This window comes from Pantherophis guttatus, chromosome 9 (assembly GCF_059756535.1).
Source record: "Pantherophis guttatus breed Tessera chromosome 9, ASM5975653v1, whole genome shotgun sequence".
NCBI classification, from domain to species: domain Eukaryota; kingdom Metazoa; phylum Chordata; class Lepidosauria; order Squamata; family Colubridae; genus Pantherophis; species Pantherophis guttatus.
The window spans coordinates 18,292,727-18,308,866 of record NC_142071.1 but is presented as its reverse complement, the minus strand read 5'-3'; the positions used below and the strand labels follow the sequence as shown (position 1 = coordinate 18,308,866).

The 16,140-nt window shown below is 40.0% G+C and overlaps 3 protein-coding genes across 7 annotated transcripts in view; 1 reads left to right on the top strand and 2 right to left on the bottom strand.

Moving 5' to 3' along the window:
• DDX25 (DEAD-box helicase 25) overlaps positions 1-4,341 on the bottom strand; it is a 19,690-nt gene extending 15,349 nt beyond the window's left edge. Inside the window, exons 1-3 of one of the 2 annotated variants that reach the window (XM_034421904.3) lie at positions 3,941-4,341; positions 2,051-2,111; positions 829-891 (exon numbers count right to left, since the gene is read on the bottom strand). In XM_034421904.3, coding sequence (XP_034277795.1) covers positions 829-891; positions 2,051-2,111; positions 3,941-4,030 — 214 coding nt within the window. In that variant the 5' untranslated portion in view covers positions 4,031-4,341. Of the gene's footprint in view, positions 1-828; positions 892-2,043; positions 2,112-3,940 lie in introns of both variants that reach the window. The other variant, XM_034421905.3, reaches the window with a different exon arrangement.
• On the top strand, positions 4,180-13,308 carry PUS3 (pseudouridine synthase 3). The gene is made up of 5 exons (XM_034421903.3): positions 4,180-4,451; positions 8,517-8,907; positions 10,101-10,657; positions 10,838-11,028; positions 12,279-13,308. The coding sequence occupies exons 1-5, from the start codon at positions 4,363-4,365 to the stop codon at positions 12,596-12,598; spliced, it is 1,548 nt and encodes a 515-aa protein (XP_034277794.1). The 5' UTR covers positions 4,180-4,362; the 3' UTR covers positions 12,599-13,308.
• HYLS1 (HYLS1 centriolar and ciliogenesis associated) lies at positions 5,541-16,140 on the bottom strand. Of its 4 annotated transcripts, XM_087875623.1 has the most exons (5): positions 15,929-16,035; positions 14,101-14,151; positions 10,831-11,016; positions 8,207-8,288; positions 5,541-6,879 (listed from the first exon to the last, which is right to left on the bottom strand). In XM_087875623.1, the coding sequence occupies exon 5, from the start codon at positions 6,847-6,849 to the stop codon at positions 5,935-5,937; it is 915 nt and encodes a 304-aa protein (XP_087731749.1). In that variant the 5' UTR covers positions 6,850-6,879; positions 8,207-8,288; positions 10,831-11,016; positions 14,101-14,151; positions 15,929-16,035; the 3' UTR covers positions 5,541-5,934. The 4 variants fall into 4 exon arrangements, with proteins under 4 accessions (XP_087731749.1, XP_060549528.1, XP_087731751.1 ...); XM_060693545.2 differs by lacking the exon at positions 10,831-11,016 and having other exon boundaries at positions 16,029-16,140; XM_087875625.1 differs by lacking the exon at positions 10,831-11,016 and having other exon boundaries at positions 15,975-16,029.

Here is a 16,140-nt window from a genome sequence, read left to right as displayed (position 1 = left end):
GTTTTTTATTGCCACAAATGGGATGTAAACACTAGTTTCTGGCAAAAATGTTGTAAATCCGCAAGCTACTGCAAAAGGCCGTAAACGTGGGCCAGTTGCCAAGCTCTGAAATGCAATCACATGACCCTGGGGTGGTGGGGAGGGGATGCCTAACTTCAAATCCAGGTTGTAAGTACAGGTAGTCCTTGACTTACAACAGTTCACTTAGTGACTAAAGTTAAAACAGCACTGAAAAGGGGGATGCTGCAATCGTCATAAGTGTGAAAAACAGTCGTAACTCACTGAAAAAAGTGAGTTACGACTGTTTTTCACACTTATGACCAAATCCCCATGGTCACGTGATCAAAGTTCGAATGCCTGGCAAACTGGTTCATATTTATGATGGTTGCAATGTCCTGGGGTCGTGTGATCTCCTCTTGCGACCTTCTGACAAGCAAAGTCAATGGGGAAGCCAGATTCACTTAACAACAGCATTACTAATTTAACAACTGCAGGGATTCACTTAACAACTGTGGCAAGAAAGGCCATAAAATGAGGCAAAAATCACGTAACTATCTCGCTTAGCAACAAAAATATTGGGCTCAATTGTGGTTGTAAGTCAAGGGCTTACCTGTATTCCTGGGGAGATCTGTTATAAGTGACTGGTCGTTTAACAAAGACTACTTGTAGCCAATTTTATCGGGGGGGGGGAAGCAGTTTGGAATATGTAGGAATATTTGATTCCCAGGAAAAAGTGCCCACAATCTGAAGGGATCCAATCCAGACATCGGCATACTCTTTCAACCATAGCTAGGGCTAACTACAGCTTCCCATCATCCATCATCTTACCTCTGTCATCATCCTTCTCATCCTGTGTCTCCATGATCACATTGTTCCTCCTAACGATGCATCCTTAAAAGGAATTTTCCAAACATTTTTAGATTGGCCCATGCTATTTTTAAAAAACTTAAATAAGCTAAGAAACATTTCAAGTCCAATTTAGAGATTTAGGGTTCCGGAGGATTTTTTTAAAAAATAGTATGAATTAATTTGCAGACCCATTCATAACTTCATTCCACAGAAGGGATGGGAGGAAGACAGGGCATCTACTACACGAAACCGTGACTTGCTTCATTGTGATTTAATTAATAAAACAAACTTTACAATAAATTTTAAAGAATGTCTTGGAAAAGATTGGATCAAATGGTTTCCTTTCAGCTCTTATATTCCATGGTTTTATGAGAATGAATGGGTTCAAAATAAAATCACTCCATTTGGGAGGCCATTTGAAATTATACAAACACATGTTTCTGGTACCTGCATTAGAAACCATCTATAATACTTGGATAGACAACCAATAGTTCCCAGATCTACAGGCTGAGACCCACTGATCTGGACAACGCAGATCAATACAAAAATATTAAAACAGTACAGTTTCAGTTAATAGCGTAAATCAGTGGTTCTCAACATTTTCTTCACCATAGCCCCTCTTCAAATACATTTTGTGGCCATGGACCACCAAGATCTAATTCAAGATTTAAATCATAGCATTTCTTCAAGCCTTTGCAGACCCCGTGACAACCACACACATACACTCAGGGGTCCACGGACTACAGGTTCAGAACTACTGCTGTAAATAAGCAATGAACTCCAGATATCATCAGATATCATCACACATCACTTAGATCAGTGGTCCCTACCACTGGGCCACAGATCAGTACCAATCCGTGGACTGCTAGGAATCAGGCCGCACAAGTGGCAAGAGAGCAAGTGAAATTTCATCTGTGTATGAAACCATTATCTTCTCCCACCACCACCCTGGTTCATAGACGACAATTTTTCTTCCGAAACCAGTTCCTGGTGCCAGAAAGGTTGGGATGCACTAACTTAATATCATCATACCAATATATGCAAGGGACTAATAATGTTCCTTGAAAATATTGATATATGATGATTTATAAATTTATGTCTTATAACTTAGCAAATAAAATATTTCTCATATGCATATTAGGGCACACAGTTTAGCGCTGTTGTGGTCTTTAAACAGTAAATACCCAAGCTCACCTCTTACCTGTCCCTGAGAAAGGCTGAGGATGTTGGAGAAGTCTTCCAGGGATGCTTGGCCTGCAAAGCTATGAGCACAAAAGGCAGACAACAAACCATCTGAGACTCAGTAGTGCTACACAGCCAATCTGATACCAAAGTGCTATGGTGTAATTTTACCATGGTTAGCTAATAATTTAATTAAATTTGTATGCCAACTGATTCTCAACAAATCTGATAGTAAATGGGTGTAGATGGATGGTACATGGATGATACAGAGATTGGTATAGTGTGGTAGTTGAGGTATTGGGTGAATAATGGAGAAAGTTCTATACTTCTAAGCCCAAGAAAAAATTGGAGATAAAGACAGGAAAACCACAAGTAAAATACAAGAAAAGTAGGAATGAGATGAAGGGATTGGCAAAGTACCAAGCTGTGTATAATAGAGGGATTGGCAAAGAGAAAAATATCTACTTATGCCAGCAATGGAGGAACAGGCAAGGCACTTGGTGAGAGATAACCAGAAAGAACCAGATAAAGGAGAGTTCAGATATTGATAGACAAGAAACTGAGCAAAGAGAAGTACAGCCCTGGTAGGAAACTAATGAGTTTATGACCAAAAGGTTTGGACAACTGGGGGAAAAAAAAATTCTGCTGGATCACATCTACTCTGGAATAGTAGAATATAGAATATATTCACAAACAAAATTGTCCACACAACAGTTAAGTATATTGTAACAAAAAAAGCAGATAAACATTAGTCCATAAATACATAAGGAATTAAGGAATGAGATAAGAAAAAGAAATCTAGTTTATACTGATGTAAAGCTCTCAATGCCTTCTTACAAAGCTTGCCTCACACCTTGCCTTTTGTTTTTAAACTTTTCCCCCTTTTTTGTTCAGGTTTTGATCAACTCCGTCCAACTACAATTTTTTTGATGTTTATTTCAGTAGCTCTGGGTGGCTTACACTTTAAAAAGCAGGACAATACGATGTCCTAAGATATCGTGTATGTCGGTGAGTCCGGGAACCACATACATTATATCTATGGAACTTCCCACAAGGGACCAGCACCTACTCTACCCCAAGGCCAGGAAACAGCCAGATTTTTCATTATTATTCGCCTTAATTCCAAAATCTTTATAATATCAGAATTGGAGCCATATGAATCTCTGCAGGGATATTGCTTTAGAAGACAAACATCACAACAGAGAAGAGGCAATGAAAAAAACATTTGGTAATATACAGTGGAAAAATAATCCTCACTGGGAATGCTTTGATGAAAAAAACTATAAATGAATGAGAAAGTCTTCAATGGAAGACCCATACTTTTAAGTTGCCAATTTGAACCCCCTTGGATAGGGACACTATACCTGCCAGCCACTGAAGCTGAGAATTTAGCCCTAATCCAGTCAGTTGTTTTTAGCCAGCTTTCAGCCCACCAGCAGGGAGCATTCACAGAAGCGCCTCTGGGCATGTGCAAAGATCACCTTTTATTCCCCCACCATTATTCAGGATGCAGCCGTGGGGGGAGGCCTTCGGGAAGGCACTGTGCCTGTATGTGGGCAGTGGGGAAATCAAATTTTTTTACTACCGGTTCTGTGTGGCTTGGTGGGCATGGCAGGGAAAGGATACTGCAAAATCTCCATTCCCACCCCACTCCAGGGAAAGGATACTGCAAAATCCCCATTCCCTCCCCACTCTGGGGGCAGTCAGAGATAGTATTTGCTGGTTCTCCGAACTGCTCAAAATTTCTGCTACTGATTCTCCAGAACCTGTCAGAACCTGCTGGATTTCACCCCTGATGCGTGGCGGCGGGGGGGGGGGGGTAGGGGAAGGCAAAGGACTGGAGCGAAGAGGGAACTCTCTGATGAGGGCTCCGGGGTGCCAGAAGCCCCGTCCCTCGCCTGCCTCTTACGTTGTGTTCCACGTGCCCGGGGTGCCCCTTGGGCATCCCTCCAAGCCCCATCGCTAAGTAAATCGGCTTCTCCCACATCTTGCCCTCCATGCTGAGGGCGATCCAGCGGCTGGGCCGCAACCAGATTCGCTAAACGCTGCGGGAACAAACGAGGCCTGATTCGAGGGCGCGACCGCTCAGTATTTATAACCGCTGGAATGGGGCGGAGCGACCGCGCTGTTGCTAGGGAAATCTCACAGAGGGGCGGGGCCTCCTCACGTGCCCCGCCCCGCCCGCCTAGAGATTGCCGAGGGGCGCCCGTTTTAGGCTGGGTGAGGGAAACGCTGGTACGTAAAATTCTTGACGTTCTGCGGCAGGCCACGCAGGGGCCAGAAAGACTCCACTTCCCAGAAACCTCCGCTCTGTATCGGGACAGGGGAAGGATGCGTCATTTCCTGTATGGACGTTGCCTGTGGAATATCGGTCGGCTGTCTTTGCTGCCAACCCACGTGCGCGTGGAAACCCCGCGGAGGTAGGAATGGGCTCTGGCGCCGAAGGGTCCCCGCACGCCTTTCCAGAATTGATGGAGGGATCGCTTTGCTCCTGGTATCTTACAGATGGCACCGGAGGATCTCTTGGGGGGACGGAGACACCTCATTTAAAGCAGCTTCTCCGACCAACATCTTGAGCGTTCCCCACATTGTAACATTTCTCGAACTTGGCAACTTCTAAGAAACGCCAGCATACGGGGGCTCTCAAGTGCCAGGCTGGGCGGGGGGCGGGTGCTGGCTGTCATCTGCGAGTTCGACTGAGCGCAGCTAACGGCCTGCCTGCCGTCTTATAAAGGAATGTACGGCTTGTGCAAGTTTGTTGTACGCTGTTGTTCTATACACGCAGAGGGGCACACGCTGCAAAATGTACGTTTTGTAGAAGGGAGCAGTTTTGTTTACCCACGTTTGCTAATAGTTATGTGAATTAACAAAGGAGAATATTTGTAGCAGCTTTGCTTCCAAACGTTCATTATCAAAGCTAGGCAACATCATTTAGCACTGATTATGACACCTATAGTTTGGGTAATGAAACGTTTGCAAGAAAACAACCAAGCTCAGAGTACCAAGGACCCTTCATTATCTGAATTACCTCCCCCCCTTTTATCTAGTTTGTAAAACATCCCCATTAGAAATTGTTTTGTAGTGTCTTAAACCCAGATGTTTCAATTATTATTTCTTAAGTTAACAGTAACAGAGTTGGAAGGTATCTTGGAGGTCATCTAGTCCAACCACCTGCTCATGGAGGAGACCTGTATTAGGGATTCGAACCACCGACCTTTCTGATCGACAAGCTCAGTGTGTCTTAGCCACTGAGCCACCTTGGTTCTTTGTATTTTTCAGTAGGCAAACTACATAATATAAAGACCTTCATGTGTAGAAAGTATATTGCTAAAAATCAGTTAAGGAAATATCCTGCCTTTCTGATATGTATCTGTAAAACATCACTTTCATATACAAGGAAGTACCTCATTCCAGAGAAAAGTTTACTTCTGTAGCTCTGACCAGCAACTCTAATGCATGATGAAAAGCAGGAGAAACGAAGTTTGCCCTTGGAAAGAATAAAATAATCATTTCACTTCATAAATTTAATTTAATCTATACATCCAGAAGTTAAAACTTTTTAAAAGTTCAGGAGTTCAAAGAGGGACTGTGTGTAAAGCATCTTGGGGGAAAAAACAAGGATCCTTTTTCTTGACTATACTTCAGTAGATTTTGATTCATCTTCTGCCTACCTTTTTATAAGGTAATATTTACATTCAAATAATATGATCTGAGACAACAGTAGCTTTTAAAAAATCTTTTGAAAGAAAGTAGGCATTCAGATCCAAGATAGAATTTAAGATTAAATGGGTAGGGTTTGGAATTGGAAAGAAATAAAAATAGCTTAGCTGCAAAATTGAGGTAGCTAGCTTTTTGGGATCTACTAAGTTCTTCTGTGTATGACATTTTAAAGATTCTAGGTTCTTAGGAGGAGTAGATGTTTTTAGGCACCACACCGTTTGCCAAGTCACAGCGTATTCCCCAGCGCAGGGCAGATCTCTTCTTCTCTGTAGGCACCAGATAATTGTTGGGGATATAAACAGGCTGAGCCTTAGGAGGCAATTCTGACTTGTAGAGCATCTGTTCCCGAATGCTCCAGCGCACACCTTTCCTGGGGTCTTCTCCTGGAAGCCGCAGGGATTCCCAGTCGTGTTTGTGTTCCAGGTAACGGGCAACTCGATCGGTCTTCATTCTGTTCCGATTGAGCTGCTCCAGCTTTGGTAATATGAAAGACTTGGGGTAGCCAGTTAGGATGAAGTCCTGCTCAAAGGACGAAGAACTGAGGCTCTGGCTCTCTTTTCGGGAACACTGATTCTGGCTTTCCTCCGAAGGACTCCAGGAACAGACTGACCCAGGGGAACTTTGGGGCTGGTTCTCCTCATTACACTCTTCCTCCTTCTCCTGAGCATTCAGAAGGTACATTCTCTGATTTAAGTTCTCACATTCAGGACTGGATTGGTGGACACTTGGATTGTTGGATTCTGTCTCACTAGTGATAGATTCATCTGTCACCTGCACTTCTCCGTCAGGCGTTCGCCTCAGAACTTTCCTTTTCATCACAGGTTTCTTAGAAACTCTGGAATTCTCGAGGTTGTCTGACTGGAACCTGGATTCAGTCTGACCTTGCCTGATCATCGTAGGAAGCATAGGTCTGGCCACTGAGGCCACCGAGGCTCTCGGGTAGGGGTCCAGCTGAGGGGCCACTTGAAGTTGTCTCGGGCTATCACCATCACCCTGTTCTGCACACATGCGAATAAAGTCCATGGCGGCTTCTTTGAGCCGTTCTTCCCTGCTCATAGAGTTCCATCTGTATCGGTTGGGTCGTGCCAGGGCTTGCATTGCTTCTCTCAGTCGGGGTAGTTATGAATTCTGGAAAAGAGATACCAAGGTAGGTTGTACTGTCTGCTAAGTCATAAATACCTTACAACTCATGCTTATTTATCAACTCCATCTCTATCAGATCCTCTTATTAGTTTAGAAAACTCCATCCTTTGTGCCACATTGTAAAGGCTGCCCCTCCCCAGCTCCTCTGACCAGGTAGAAATGAAACACACCTACTGCACATCCCAAACCCATTTTTTTTCGGCAAAGGCATATTTGCCCCAATCCCTTCCTCTCCTAGAGATTATTTGGGGGGGGGGGGATGTTTGAGGTGTGGGGAGGGCAGACTTCAGGGTCACAAAGCAAGATGTCCCTGTGCCTAGACTGGAAAAGTAAGTGGAGTGTAGTAACTCCCAACAGCTTGATAACACGAGCCTTGGTACTACAGTGGTTTAAAGCACCCTGTTATTAACACAGCTGCCTGCAATTTACTGCTGGTTCGAATCTCTCCAAGGCTCAAGGTTGACTCAGCCTTCCATCCTTTCTAAGGTAGGTTAAATGAGGACCCAGTTTGTGGGGGCAAAAAGCTGACTTTGTATAAATATACAAAAGTATGAAGGCTATTGCTTAACGCACTGTAAGCCGCCCTGAGTCTCCGGAGAAGGGCGGCATATAAATCAAATTTAAAAAAAAAAAAAAAAAAAAAAAAGTGGCTGCAATTATACTAAAGAGCAAGGATGGAGTTTATTTCTGAAGGAATATATAAGTCTAAGAAGGAATGTACAATAGTACTTGTTATTTATTTCTCAATGCTCTTTAAGTCCCCCCCCCCACTATCAGCACTTCAGCTTTCCTTTAAAATAACTTTTGATTTTGCAATACCTACCTATTTTCTAAATAATGACAGCAAAATGATGCACTTTCCAATGAAATCAATTTGTGGGGGTTTTTTTGTTTTGCTTTTCTTTTTAACCACTTCTCCCTTAACAACTTAGAACAGCTTTAAAAATCTTATTTAATTCAACTTCATACTTCCTGACTTCAATTCTGGGCAATTCACAATATAAAAATAAATAACAAATATAGGAAAAAGACAACAACAAGATGGCAGAACTAGCCAAGAAGATAAACATATCATATACCCACCAGTCTAGCCCATGACTGGGAGAAGGATCAGGTCTTTAAGGCGCTCTGGAATGCCATTAGGATTGGAACCCCTCGGACTCATTCCAGAACACCATGACGTAGAAGGAATGCTTTTGGAATCCCGATAAATGGCATTCCTTAATTGAAGGCGTGCTCTGGATGCCTTTGAATAAACAATACTATCAGGATGCCAACAGGACTTAGTTTGCTCATAAATTAGTATGCATACCTGGAAAAGGTATTTTTTGCTCCTCTTTAGCCAGCTTAGAAATGGAGGATCCAAGTATAAAGGTGGTTTAAAACAGATTCTTCTGTAAGTGAACAAAAACAGCCATTCAGTTCTCAGTATTTTATGAAATTCATAAAATCCCAACAAGTTTTCTCTGCAGAAACAGTTGGCAAGTAAGTTAGTTAATTTTTTTCAGCTGAATAGCTTCTAGTAGCAAATACAGATTGCATTTGTTTGGTTATTCGCAGAAAGATCCTTTTCCTCTACTATTGCATTTTCATATTGCCAAATTCTTTTTTTTTTAAAATAGCATTCTACCAATGGCCAAAGGCACAGAAGAAACAGAAAGGCTACTGAAGAGAATCCAGGAGCTGGAAGAGACAGTGCAAAGGCTAGAAGACAGGCTCTTGGAAAACAGAAAAAGCCCAGGCGAGGGGAATGGTCTCCCAGCATCAGGAAAAGGGAAGAAACGGCCACAGCGGCCATTCAATTTCAGTGCGTATGGCCAGAGGCATGTAGCACTCAAGATCGCCTACCTGGGGTGGGAATATCAGGGCTTTGCCAGCCAGGAGAACACCAACAATACAATAGAAGAGAAACTGTTTGAAGCTCTAGGAAAAACTCGGTTGGTGGTCAACAGACAGACTTCTAACTATCATCGCTGTGGACGCACAGACAAGGGAGTCAGTGCATTTGGACAAGTAAGTCTAATATTTAATTTACACTAAAATGGGGATGGGGTGACACAGAGAACATGTGTTATTGCAACTAATAATGCCCCCCCAAAACTGTTTAAAAGGCTATATTAGTTGATTGTGCAAAAATGCTTAGTGAATTTCATTAACAATCTCTTCTGTAATATAAGAGTCTGATAGCATCTTTTCCAACTAATAAATATTAAGGCATAAGCTTTTCTGAGGTGCAGCTCACTTGATCATATTCACCTGATAAAAATTTACAACTGTTAATAACATTTTTAGACAATAAAAAGTACTTTCAGAATTCTGATTTTTTGCCATCATTCCTACAACCCATATAATTTAAAGTGCTTTGTTAGATTTGGGCTATTGCCCATCCTATAAGCTGATATTTAGTCAACTGCACAATAAGTTAGAACTCAGTAATTTTGCTATACAGCATGATGACTGAACTGTTAGAAAACTCTGAACATAAGAACAAGAACTACTGATTTATTATTAATGCATTACACTGGTTTAAAGTATAACATTTGTAAATAGTCAGCTAAGACATCTATTATAAAATTAGGAGATGAGCCTGAGAATCGATCGACAACTGATGACAAACTACTATTTCTGCAAAAAAGATTTAGCTCTAGAAAATACCTATTATTACAAGCAACATTTTTTTTTAATCAAAGCAATTGAGATCCAGAGTTCCCAGGAAAAACTACTCCAAAATTTTTATGCAGTGAAATGCTTTAGTGGATTGTGGGGAAATGTTGTTATACATAAATTAATTGTTAAATGCAAAAGCACTACATTGTTTGTGAAATGGTGTCGTTTCAATTACAGTAATGTCATTTAGACCAAAATGTATTACGTGCCTAACATCATTCTGTAAATGACATAAACTGTCATGGAAATGTAGTTCACTGCACTGCATGCAGAATCTGTTGTATGAAGCTCCACTAAATCAAAATTCATTCTATTGCAATCTCAATGATAGTAGTATTTTTTTTCTGGTTATATTTTATTGGCACAAGAGTCACTTAGGAATACATTATAAATAAACAGGAAAATTGTGAAAACATCAGTATATCAAAAAATTATACCAGAGCTAGTTAGCTAGACTAACAGGAAAATTGTTAATGATAGTTCAACAGAAAAGAAATATGCACCTAATTCTAGAATCACAACTTTTTTGCAATTTTCAGGTGATCTCTTTGGATCTCCGGTCAAACCTTTCAGAAAATAAATCTGGGGTTGTTTACACAGAAGATAAAAGTCATATTTCAGAGGAGATCCGCTACACCCATATTTTGAATCAGGTACTCCCTCCTGACATAAGAGTATTGGCATGGGCCCCTGTAGTTCCTAGCTTCAGTGCTAGATTTAGTTGCCTGAAGAGGACCTATCGCTATTTCTTTCCCCGTGCTGATCTGGATGTCACTCTTATGAATACAGCAGCTCAAAGATTCATAGGGACCCATGATTTTCGTAATTTCTGCAAAATGGACGTAGCCAACGGTGTGATCAACTTTCAGAGGACAATCCTGACTGCAGAAGTGAAGCTTGCAGATCAAGAAAGGAAAGTAGAAGAACTAAACCAATTCCAAATATATGCATTTGAAGTAACAGGCCAAGCATTCCTTTATCACCAAGTCCGCTGCATGATGGCCATTCTCTTTCTGATTGGACAAAGGATGGAGAAGCTGGACATTATTGATGAACTGTTTGATATAGAAACTAATCCTAGGAAACCACAGTACAGGTAGGAATTCCTGAAAGCATGCACAATCTTACTGTATTGGCAATGGCTCTCTATATTTCAGCTTGCCTTGTTAAAATTATGTTTTATCATTTTGATCTGTTGTCAAGAGCTATAACATTTTCAGTGTGCACTCTGTTGGAATTACCTGATTTGTACTAATTTAAGTTGATTACCTTGCAGCATGGCAGTGGAATTTCCTCTAGTTTTATATGATTGTGAGTTTGAAAACATCCAGTGGATCTATGATCATCAAGTCCAGGAATTTAATGTTACACGCTTTCAGCAGCTTTGGACGAACCATGCTATTAAAACTCAGATGCTCTACAGCATGTTATGGGGCCTGGATTTTGCAAAGATACCTACAGAGCCAGGTAGGAAGAATGATATTTTTAAAAACTGTATTTAAACGAATGTTCAATTTACCATGTGGTAAACTGCTGGTATACTGTATACTTCGGTCTATCTGTAAAATTCAATTTTGTCATTTTATACACGCATACAACTCACTTCATTTTTTTTTTAATTTTATGAACAAACAAACGTAAAACACAAATACATGTGAACACTTATACATTAACAAAAAGTCCATCGACTAACTTCTAGAAAACCTTCGCATCGGTGATTAATGTCCATTTAACCAATTTTCCTTAATCATACTATTTACAAATTTACTTGCTCATACCTTAATACATTCATAGAAATTCAGCAGTATCTTTCTACAATCATATTAACCATTTATTTATACAAACCTACGGCTCATCTCATGTATCTATTTCTGCGATTCTTGAGTTATGTTCTCCTAGTGTCCTATGTTGTTGGCCCTATCCTTCCTTCTAACCATGTGTACCATTTTTGCCAAACTAAATAAAAGTCAGTGTTCTCTTTATCTTGGAGCTCTTTTGTGAGCCTATCCATCTCTGCACATTCATTTATTTTTGTTATTATTTTTTCTTCTGTTGGTATTATCTCGGATTTCCAATTCTGAGCGTACACTATGCGTGCCGCTGTCAATATGTGGATGGTAAGATATTTTATCTCCTTGGTACACTGTGGTGTAGTCATAACTCACTTCATATTTAATGAACATTTTGTTTTTGAAGAACAATTTCCTTTTGTTTAACATATGTTAAACAAAATATATTATTTGTTTACTACCATGTTTCCCTGAAAATAAATCATCCTTGGATAATAAGCCCAAGCGGGCTTTTGAGCGCATGCGCTAAAATACCCCCCCCCAAAATAAGCCCTCTCCAAAAATAAGTCCTCCCTGAAAATATTTAAATGCATGCGCAGACAGTCCCCGCCATTTCCTCTGGTTAGGGAGACAGAGCTGGAAATCAGGTAAGATGACAAGAGGAGCCCCGTCTTGCTCCACACGCCCCAAAATAATAAGACCTTCCCGAAAATAAGGCCAAGAGCTTATTTCGGGGTTCAAAAAATGTAAGAGTGTCTTATTTTCTGGGAAACACGGTATATCCAGCAATACGTTAAAACTATATTGTTGGGTAGAGAGGTTCTTACAAGTTCCAATATATTTAGAATACTTCAAAGGGCAGAAGCAATTAGTAAATTAAATGCCGATATATATTTTTTTGTTCTGATGACTAATTGTTGATTACAGCTTCAAGCAACAGCACAACAATACTCTGGAGAGAGGTAACACCACCAGTCCACAACCAGATTAGTGCTTTAATCGAGGGAGTGAAAGCCCACAATTACAAACCGTTAATGGATCGGCCCAAATGTGAAGATCTAGAATCTCGTATCAGTCATTTTGTGCGCAGAGGACGCATTGAACAACCAAATTTGGAAAAAACAAAACATCCTGAAAGGGAATTGGATGATCAAATGGAAATTAAAAGCAGCCCAGTGGATTCTATTCAATTGGATAAGGAAATTCCAGAACAAGCTGCAAAAAGGATATGTATTAGTACAGATTGAAGTTTCTTGACACTATCTTGCTATCTCTAAACAAATTATCTTGAAATTATCTATTACAGACATCTAAAGTTACAATGGTAAATAGTTGGATTACATATAGACTTACACACATTCCCTTTAACCTTCAAAAAATAAAACATTTCATTATATAACTGTGATGGGCAGATATCTAATTATTTTTAAAAAACCTGAAGCGGATACTAATATTGGTTCTATGTTTTTTGTTTATAACTGCATACAGAAAGTATCTAATACTTAAACAATTGTAAATAATGATTATAACAATTATAGTTGCCAAAGCAGTAATTCAGGGAATATGGGGGAAGCTAGACAAGTAGGTACAGCTTCCAAGGGAATTGTATTTTAATAGTTTAGTTTTCTCCAGAAAATACCTTCGCTAATTATGCAAATTTCTCAGTCCTTTATATTTTTCTCATATTTTTTAAAAACTAATTTTTTTGAACTACTTTAAACATTTGGTACATTCATGAGAATCAGTCTGGCATAGAGGGTAAGGTATCAGGTTAGAAATCAGATTATGAGTTCTAGTTCTTTCTTGGGCACAAAGCCAGCTGGGTAAGTCTTTTTAACTCAGTCCTAGGAAGGACAGAATAGCAAACTATTTCTGAAAAACCTTGCCAAGAAAATAGCAGGCTTTGTCCAAACATCTCCAAGAATCGGAGATCATTAAACAAAAGAAAAAAAATAAACAGTGTGGAAACTCTGGATACTGAGGATACCTTCCCTAGAAATCACTATATACACTTTATGGAAAGCATGATGTAACCCAGACAAGTCTAATGGGAGATTTAGTAGATCACCTGGTTGTCTCAGCCTTACAGAATGCCATATGAAATATTAAAATATTCATCTGTTTAGATGTACAACAATCAGTGGTCAAAGACATAAAAAGCCTGCATCTATTAAACTCTCAAATCATAAGCTGAGTTCATACATTTTGCTAAGTCAGGATATGGTTTCTTCTTAGTATAACAAGTGAATTCAGGCATTGTGGATTGCAAATTATGGCATACAAATTAGTGCATGCTCAACATGGTGCTTATCGCACCTGAAACCAGTTTCCATGGCTATACAATAATAGACTGCAAAAATTTTCTTTTGAGATTGTACAAAATTAGTTAAAAATAAACCACAGGGATGGGGCATGCAGTACACCCCTACACCATTAGTTTGGCTAAAACACTCACTAAGCCAAAAGTGGCTTCTGGTTTTGTGGCTTAGCATAATGTCTGAACTAGACAATGTGTACCATAATTTAACATACATTTTTACCCGAGCAAGTTGATGGGTTATTTAATAAATCAAAGTAAACCATGATTTAGTGTGTCTATGAATACAGGATAGAATTAGTTAAATAAATAGGGAAATTATGCAGTCTTCAAATGTAGTAACTATACCCCTAACTGGATACAGCAATCAACCTCTTCGTAACACAAAACTGATGTCATTTTGTTTACAAGAATGAAAAAGGGCTCTCATACCTGTAATATCTTCTAGCAAGTAATATTGCTTCAAAATGTTCATGAATTTACCTGGGAAAGAATCAACATAATAAATATTAAAACCTGCACTAAGTGTGGGTAGTAACAAATGGAGAAAAGGATACAGGACACAGGTTTTGCTAATATTTTTAGCAAAAATGGTGTGCGTTGAAAATTCTAGCCCTCACTGAATCTATTTCGGTCCATTTCTCTGATCCACCTCTATCAAGCTATCGTTTAGAATAAAATTATTTCGTGGTCACACCCTTTATTGCAGGGGTCTCCAACCTTGGCAACTTTAAGCCTGGGGGACTCTCAGAATTCCTGGGAGTTAAAAGTCCTCCAGGCTTAAAGTTGCCAAGGTTGGAGACCCCTGGTTTACTTTTTTTAATAAGTTTATTTATTTTTCATTAAAATCATACATAAACAATCCATCTCTCCTTAAGCAGTGTGTTGTCTGAGTACAAATATTTCTGTGCAACATCCTTCCACAAATTATATACATTAAACAATTCTTCATTTCCATAACATATCTTCTAGTACAAATACAATAACATTAAGCATAGTTATTCTCATCACACTCATATCAATTGCCATTTTATTCTTATCGCTGTTTAATATTTTAAATTTAAATTTGATTTTTTTAAAATGTTATCTAATTCTGGGTTTTATTTGACCAAGCTAAGTAATAATTTTAATTAGCAATTTTATGATGTTTGTGTGTCTATATTTTTCTTGCCTGTGCACCGCCTTGAGTCTTACGGGAGAAAGGCGGTATAGAAATATAATTAATTAATTAATTAATAAATAGATAAATAAATAAATAAATAAATAAATAAAATATTTTCTATTCTTATTGTCTTCTTCCTTTATTTCCAATCTCCTTTTTTCCCCTCTAACCATTGGTAAAATACTTCCCATATCATATGAGCTTCAGTAGGAATGTCTTCACTTTTCCAATATTGTGCAAATACAATTCTAGCTGCTGTTAATGCATGAATAATTACATATATATTTTCTTTGTTATAAGTTTCAGGCAAGATCCCCAACAAAAATATTTCTGCTTTAAACTCAATACGTTGTTTTATCATCTTTTCCAACCACATCTTTATTTTTGTCCAATACTTCTTTGCTTCTCCACATATCCACCTCATAAGATACAGGTATCTGGTGGCACTTCCAACATTTAGCTGATTTGTCTTTAAACATCTTCCACCAGCCAACCTCGCAGGTAGAAGATGCCATCGATAAAACATCTTATATAAATTCTCTTTATATGCAGTTGACATCGTTAATTTATAATTCCTGTCCCATAGTTTCTGCCATTTATCGTGTAACCGAGACTCCTGGTTTACTGTAGGGGTGGGATTACTTATTCACATAGATCACATAAGGAACATAGAGAATTCAGGTATGTCAGAAACCGTTCTCCGCTTTATATTAATCCGGAGCCAGCGAAGGAAACTCCTATCCGAATTGGGCTTGAGGCTGCGAGTTTGTAACTTTCCCATTCACAGAAGGAGTTTTTTTTTTTTAAAGCAACGTTTCTCAACCTCGGAAACTCTGTGGGGACTTCAACTCCTAGAATGCCCCCCTCCCCGCCCCCCCCGCCCCGTCAGCATGCTGAGGGTTGAAGTCCACCACTTGAAAAGCGAGGCTTGAGAGCAAGGGCTAAACTCCTCAGAAAGTGGGATTTTTCTCCTCAGCCTCGTGCTTTCCACGCTTCCCCTTCTTCTAACCGGCTCCGAATCCACCAGCCTTCCCTCCCGAGCGTGCTGAGCCTCGCGACGCTCCCCTGGCTTCCCCGGGCCGGTCCCTCCGCGAGTACCTGGCCACCGCCGCACCCGCGCCGCCTTCCCCGTTGCCAGACAAACCGTTAAAGCCGCTCCCCAACTGTCGTTCTTGAAACCCAAGAAAACAAGACCCACCTCGCCCGCCGGCACGTTGCTATTGGCTGCAAGGGCTCCGCTCCTTTCTTTCTCATTGGCCTGCCCATCTTTGCTCCGCCCCTCCGGGTAGATTATTGGACGGAGAGAGAGC

Coding starts and splice junctions, on each gene's coding strand:
- PUS3 (XM_034421903.3), top strand. CDS start 4,363: ATGCGTCATTTCCTGTATGGACGTTGCCTGTGGAATATCGGTCGGCTG. Junction 8,908..10,100: donor GAGTCAGTGCATTTGGACAA/GTAAGTCTAATA, acceptor TGCAATTTTCAG/GTGATCTCTTTGGATCTCCG. Junction 10,658..10,837: donor CCTAGGAAACCACAGTACAG/GTAGGAATTCCT, acceptor ATTACCTTGCAG/CATGGCAGTGGAATTTCCTC.
- HYLS1 (XM_060693545.2), bottom strand. CDS start 6,849: ATGCAAGCCCTGGCACGACCCAACCGATACAGATGGAACTCTATGAGC.